Source organism: Poecilia formosa, unplaced genomic scaffold (genome assembly GCF_000485575.1).
Source record: "Poecilia formosa unplaced genomic scaffold, Poecilia_formosa-5.1.2 Scaffold14, whole genome shotgun sequence".
Classification (NCBI taxonomy): Eukaryota; Metazoa; Chordata; class Actinopteri; order Cyprinodontiformes; family Poeciliidae; genus Poecilia; species Poecilia formosa.
This window is the reverse complement of record NW_006799953.1, coordinates 4,195,714-4,203,006: the sequence shown is the minus strand read 5'-3', so window position 1 is coordinate 4,203,006 and position 7,293 is coordinate 4,195,714. Positions and strand designations below refer to the sequence as shown.

Genomic DNA, 7,293 nt, shown 5'->3' with positions numbered 1-7,293 from the left:
TTGCCTAGGAAACGTTTTCAGTAAATGTTTCCCACAGAGGCGACGTTCAGGTGTAACAGAATTTATGGGTTCACACAAAATTTTAAGTGTTAAGTGTATAAAAAAAATGAGATTAATAATATATTGTACATGATTATAGCATAAAAATATAACTATCATATATTTTATCAAATGTTCAGAACGGTATGTGTAGCAAATGTTTATGTTTTGAAAACATAATTTACAGTACAGAGATTTCCCAGAAGAGCAGAAATGTTTAAAAAAAATCTAATAAAAACTTAACAGCTTGATGATTGGTTCAGAATCACTTTATTTTAATTAATTGAAGATTTCCCCAAATAAGAAGCTTTCTACTGGATAGACTTCAGATTCACGCTTAACACAAAAAAATCTCTTTTGGTTTAATTTCCCTTTGTCTTATTGGAACGGCATGTATAAAATTGGTCATATTTCTACACCACACTATTTATTCTTGATCCTGTTCATAAACATGTATTAATAGTTTATTTTAAAAAAAATCCCTGATGAGATTCAGAATTTCCACTTTAAATCAGTAAACCTGCCTCAGAGTTGGCCCACACCATGATACCGCCATCACCAGTTTAAATCGCATCTTTTTTTTTTTTTACTTTTTTTTTTAAAATAGTATATTTTTATTTTTATATTTTATTTTTTTCAAATATAATCCTTACATGCAGGACTCAGAGAAATACATCTCAACAGTACTCTGTAAAAACTATTTTATTTTTTAGGATTTATTAGATATTTAATTCACTTTTCACATCCAGGCACTTCGCCCATTGTTTTTGGTAAAATAGATCCAGTTAAGGCAGAACATGTTAATGGATAATATTTTTCAAGTCTTCCTACGGATTCTTAGCTTCACTTAATTCTGAACTTGAACTAGGCCATTTCAACTCATCACTTTACTCTGATCTGAACCATTCCACTGTAGGGCCGGTCAGCTCCATCCATCCTCCTTTATCTACTCCTGACCAGCTTCTCTGCTGCCGCTGAAGAAAAGCATCCCTACAGCATGATGCTGCCACCACCATGTTTTGCAATTTAGATGGTTTGTTTGGTCAGAAAATTGCTGTTTTAGTCTATCCATGCACTTAGACACCTTGAGCAAACAATTCTGTAAGGAAAAGGAGAAAAAGGAATATATATTTTTTGCAGAAAATACATTTGCATTTCTTAGATTTGTGTGTGTGTGTGTGTGTATTTGTTTTTCTACTAACATGACAAGAATAGATCCAGATTTATAGAAAATGTATATTTCCCCAAAGATTTCTCACATCCAGAGCTGACGTCTGGGCTCTGAAAGCCCCACCCCGCCTTTACCTCCTAACCTACCTGTCTACTCTCATCGGAGGACGAGCGCAGCCACGTGTTCACACCTCTGACTGGAACACCTTTCAAAGCCTCACAGAACACCATTTCAAAATAACTGTGTTTTAGGAGTGTTTTCATTCGCTCGCAGCTTTGAGGATGGATCTGTCGGAGGCGCTTTGCTCCGGATGACGGAGTCTTCAGGTAACTAAAGGAAACCTAAGGTAAGAGTCACTGTTTGTGCAACTGCTTTGCAGTGAATGAAGACGGTGAAGTTCTGCCGCAGCTCTGTCAGCAGGAATAAAAGTAACGTTTATATGAATCAGAATTTATCTCCAGCTTCACAAAATGTAGACATTCGAGCCATTTCAACAATTAGTTCTTTTAAAGCTGAGTTTGGCTGAGTGATAACTTCTGGTGGTTCAACCCGGATGCCCCTGTGATGTAATGATGAGCCGCAGTTTGCGCGCGCACTCAGCACGCTGGTTTCCTGAGTGATGAAGGTCCGGAGGGAGAGCTGCTGATAGGCCCGCTCAGCTGGAGAGGTTCAGTCTGACCGAAGCCGTGTTTTCGTTAATGATCTACCAATTAGCCACACAGCGGTAACAGTTGTCTAAACAGCTCCTCGTCTGTCTGTCTGTCTGTGCCGCAGGGTGGAAATGCGTTACGGGCCACACATGTTACTGGTAGAGGGGATAAAGTGCTTCCACTTGGTGGAGAGGTGTTGGAAAGTTTCACCTAAACTCTCCAAAAGGTTCGGTTCACGACTTTTAGTCTTGGATGTTTTCTTATAGATCAAACTGTCAGTTCTTTGAAGCCAGCAGACAGACTACTGGTACATTTTAAATACGTTTGTTTGATGAGGCAAATGTTGTTAGCAACAAGTTGCACAGTAAAAAAAAAAACTGCTTTAAGTAACATTTAAATATGATTCATGAAATAAATATCAGAAATCCACGAGATACATTCAATTAAAATTGTTTGAAATTGAATAAATTATAATACATTTAAATACTAAATAAACAAAAAATTGCATGAATTTAATAGAATAAATAATTAAAATGTACATCTTTAGAGAAAATATGAAATAGTTAAATACATATTTAAAATTTATTTATATTAATATCAAGTAAAAGAGGTAATGATAAGTAAATATAAGTACTCGCTGTAGTTTTTGTGGTATTAATAAAAAATCTATTAAAATATAGAACAATTAAGGTCTGCTTTTTTCATGCAGTTCTACAGAAGGTAATAAAATGCTCTTTGGAAAAAAAAAAAAACAGAAAACTTGTCTGTCCTGGTTTAAAGGAGCTAATGGTTTTTCCACAAGTCTTTTTTTTCAGGAAGCATAAAATAAGAAAAGAATGCAAAACAACAAGAAAAAAAAATCTTAGGCAGCACATTTTTCCCATCAGACCAACATAGAGTCGAGTTATAAATTGCTCAGATCCTGTTTTGTATATGCGTCCCTCACCGCGGCAACTGAGCCGTCACCTGACAGATGCTGGTTGGGGACTGCAGACGGTCTCCGTTGGCCAACATCCCCTGACTATAAACTGACATTATGCACCATAAACACTTTCCTCTGCTGCAGCAGCTCTGCAGAGAAACAGGGAACACTCCTAATGACAGCATGGGTTGAATGGCAACAAGTGAGGCTTCAACACTGCTGTTTGTCCTCCGTGACAGAACCTGAGGATGACAGGCCAGGTGCCAGAGAGAGACCGGTCGCCCCACAACCTGTCAGTGAAGACAACCTTGGAGGAAGAGATCGAGAGGGCTGAAAGTAAACTTAGTAGGTAAGAAAAAGTCAGTTTTATAAAAGCAGCACATGAAACGAATAACGAGAGTTTTACTTTTCTGTTTTGTTGTTTTTGTACCAGGGTGCCATCGGTCTGCGATGACACGTCATCAGAGCTGCAACGAGTTGCCGCTCTCGACCCCGACGGACGCAGTTCGGAGGATTCTTTTCAGAGGAATGGGGCCATTTCAAGGTGACACTGTAGCGTCGCGGCAATTACATTTTAGCATTTTTGCCAGAGTTTCTGAATTGTTAGATGTGAACATCAGCAGCATTGTTTGGCACTTACATTGATGTGCCTGACAAATGAGTCAAATCATTGTAATACGGCCACAATTTATCAAACCTTTCTCTATCAGAGATTGTTGTTTCACTCTGCAAATCCATGTAATTTCTGTGCTTCTCTGGGATAAGGTTTCACATGAACGGCAATTTCTGTGTCATTTTCATGATTTCCGTGAAGCTTAAAGGGGATTTTTTTGCTTTGCACGTGTCTTAGACTGGTGAAACTGGTGGTGAGGCTGAGGGAATGGGCACACAGGAGCCTGGTGGAGGAGGAGGAGCGACCAGACTCCTTCCTGGAACGCTTTCGCGGCCCGGAGCTGAGAACAGCCCCTAGTCGCAACAGCATCACCCAACCAGATGCCAATGGCAACAATGCCAAAGGGATCTTGAGGTATTCCTGACTGGGTTAGGGTTGAAATTTCTAATTAGGTCAGAAGACACCCTGTTCTATCTATTGTGTTGTCTTGAGATTTTAACTCGATGATACTGCTTTGTAAAATGGTGTTCTGTTAGTCAATGCTACATTTTAAAACAAAATAACTTTTCCGAGATAAATTTCCATGGGGATTTAACTAATGTATCATTTGTCTGCTCCTCATACTTCCAGGAAGAGGTGGGAATTGTTAGTTGTCTCACCATCTGATGACGCCTACTACCGTTGGCTGTTTGTCATTGCTATTGCAGTCCTCTACAATTGGCTCCTTGTGATTGCAAGGTATTATAATTCCCACAGTCGGCTACCTCCAGCCCTGCAGTTGGATAATAAATGCAGTGATCTGTACAGTCCAGCCCTTTGATTGGAGCACTAAATTATTTGGACCTTTTTATGTTCCCAGGGCATGCTTTGACAAACTGCAGGTGAGCATTTACATCTGCTGGCTGGTGCTGGACTACATCTCCGATACTGTCTACATACTGGACAGTTTTGTGCGTCTACGGACAGGTAATCCAATAAAAACACTCCCTTCTTCTTTTACATATTTGTCAAAGCTGTCTAACTAAATTTCCTCTCTGTCTACGTTGTTTAAGGTTTTCTGGAACAAGGCCTCCTGGTGAAGGACCACGCCAAGCTAAGAGACAGTTACATCCGAACATTACAGTTCAAGCTTGACGTGGTGTCCATCCTGCCCACTGATCTGGTGTACATTTACACTGGCATCCACACTCCTCAGCTCCGATTCAATCGCCTGCTGCGCTTCCCTCGCATGTTTGAATTCTTTGACCGGACAGAAACACGCACCAACTACCCCAACATCTTCCGGATCTGCAACTTGGTGCTCTACATCCTGGTCATCATTCACTGGAATGCCTGCATCTACTACGCTATATCCAAGTCTTTGGGGTTTGGTTCAGACACGTGGGTCTTTCCAAACATCTCCAAACCGGAGTACTCGTCCTTAACAAGAAGCTATGTCTACTGTTTGTACTGGTCAACCCTCACTCTTACCACCATTGGAGAAATGCCTGCACCTGTGCGAGATGAGGAGTACTTGTTTGTGGTCTTTGACTTCCTTGTTGGAGTGCTGATCTTTGCAACAATTGTGGGAAATATAGGCTCCATGATAGCCAACATGAACGCCACCAGGGCTGAGTTTCAGGCTCGAATTGACGCTATCAAACACTACATGCACTTCCGCAAGGTCAGCAGAGAGCTGGAGACGCGCGTCATCAAGTGGTTCGACTACCTGTGGACCAACCAAAAAGCCGTAGACGAGCAGGAGGTGCTGAAGAACCTGCCCAACAAACTGCGGGCCGAGATTGCCATCAACGTACACCTTGAGACACTCAAGAAAGTACGCATTTTTCAAGACTGTGAGGCCGGACTGCTAGTGGAGCTTGTGCTCAAACTACGTCCGCAGGTTTTTAGTCCAGGAGACTACATCTGCAGGAAAGGAGACATTGGTAAGGAGATGTATATCATTAAAGAGGGGAAGCTGGCAGTCGTAGCTGACGATGGGGTCACGCAGTATGCTCTCCTCACTGCTGGAAGCTGCTTTGGGGAGATCAGCATTTTGAACATAAGGGGTAGTAAAATGGGGAATCGCCGCACAGCCAACATCCGAAGCTTGGGATACTCTGACCTCTTCTGCCTCTCCAAGGACGACCTAATGGAGGCAGTGACAGAGTATCCAGACGCTAAAACAGTGCTAGAGGACAGGGGTAGGGAGATCCTTAAGAAGGAAGGGCTTCTTGATGAGAATGCGGAGAAGGGCGGGCTACAGAAGGAGGACGCAGAGGAGAAGGTGGAGAGACTGGAGTCCTCTCTGGACACCCTACAGACTCGTTTTGCCCGTCTGCTGACTGAGTACACAGACACTCAGCAGCGGCTAAAGCAGCGAATCACTCTGCTGGAGCGGCACCTGAACCAAACTGACTGCGGCGCAGAGGCAAACAATGACACGGATGCCAGCACACAAATGGCAAGTGGAAGTGGTCCCGGTGGTTTTGGCGGTACAAATGGGTCACCACATCAAAACGATGTTCAGACTCGGAACAGAAACAGGAAAACATTACAACACTGATACTTTCAACATCAGACTTCAGCCATTCATTCATCCACTCACTGGATGAATCATGGAGGATGGAGCCTGTCTCCAGGGGTCAATGGCCTGAAGGCGGAGTACGTCCTGGACAGATCACCAGTCCATCACAGGCAGCACAAAGACACATTGGGCAAATAGCCGTGCATGTGCACACAGCAGGGTAATTTAAAGTGGGCAATTAAGCTAAAATGCATGTTTCTGCTCTGCTGGAGGCAGACGGAACATCTTCACACGCCATTGCCCTTTTACTGTTTTCTTGCAATTTAGAATTTAAAGAAATACCTGCATTTCAATCAACATGAAAACAAAATACACAACACCAGAACCCAGCTAACTTTGAGTTATTGTACAAACGAACGGCCAAGAGCTGAATGCATGTGCAAAGGTTGACTTCAAGTTTCAAACCAGCTCAAGCTGAATAAATGTTACAGAGTACATAAACAACAAGTACAAGATACTCTGGGATTTCTTTATATCTTCCTTGATCACCTGTGAGTGTCATGTTTGTTTTCATCAACAGAGACATTCAGTTCCCTCTACATGTCATCTATTATGCTTTGGTACTCTTCAAATGAACTCCTTCTGCTACTCCAGGGAACCAAAGGCCTAAGGAGATATTGTGCATGGTGATTAGTTGTCACAAACAAACAGTTTCCAGTGCCCCTCTTTCTAAGGTACTAACATTCAGCTTTTTCACATTTACAATTACAATCACAAAATGCCCTTTTAAAGGAAATTTACACCGCAGACCAACACAAAGGGAATGATTGTGGAACAGAAGGAAATTCTTTACAATGAAGATCTTTGGAAAAGTGAACTTTTATTCATCCCCCCCCCCCCTTGCTCCGATACCCCAAAATAAGGACTAGTGACTTTAGAAATTACCCAAATAGTAAATAAAATCCACAAGTATAAACTTACCCTTTCAACTGTGAAACAGGGTGGGGAAAGGGTCATGCTGTGGAGATGCTAATCTTTAACAGGGATTAGGAGATCGGTCAGAGTTGGGGCACTGGATTTAAATATTTGTAATAAAAAATTTTAATTTCTTGCAAATGTACAAAATTACTCTATTGCATAAAATCCCAATAAAATACATTGACATTTGGGATTGTAACATATAAAAAAGGTTTATTAATACCTGTGCGATGCACTGTAAATCTGTATCAATGTTGTTGACTGTTTCTTAAATGTTGCATTTACAAAGTTTGTGCCATGAAAATGTTTTGCTGAAAAAACAGACTTCCTTTTTTTAAAAAAATAAATAAATAAATAAAAAGAAATGATTAATCTTCGGACACTCGATATTGATTGTTTGCAAAAGCTTTGTGT

The 7,293-nt window shown here is 41.2% G+C and overlaps 1 protein-coding gene across 1 annotated transcript; it reads left to right on the top strand.

Annotated features, from left to right (window-relative positions):
• Window positions 1-1,383: 1,383 nt before the first annotated feature.
• LOC103133969 (cyclic nucleotide gated channel subunit alpha 2) lies at window positions 1,384-6,410 on the top strand. Its single transcript, XM_007545992.2, has 7 exons — window positions 1,384-1,556; window positions 3,022-3,131; window positions 3,216-3,326; window positions 3,633-3,809; window positions 4,026-4,133; window positions 4,255-4,361; window positions 4,448-6,410. The coding sequence occupies exons 2-7, from the start codon at window positions 3,031-3,033 to the stop codon at window positions 5,938-5,940; spliced, it is 2,097 nt and encodes a 698-aa protein (XP_007546054.1). The 5' UTR covers window positions 1,384-1,556; window positions 3,022-3,030; the 3' UTR covers window positions 5,941-6,410.
• The last annotated feature ends 883 nt before the right edge of the window (window positions 6,411-7,293 follow it).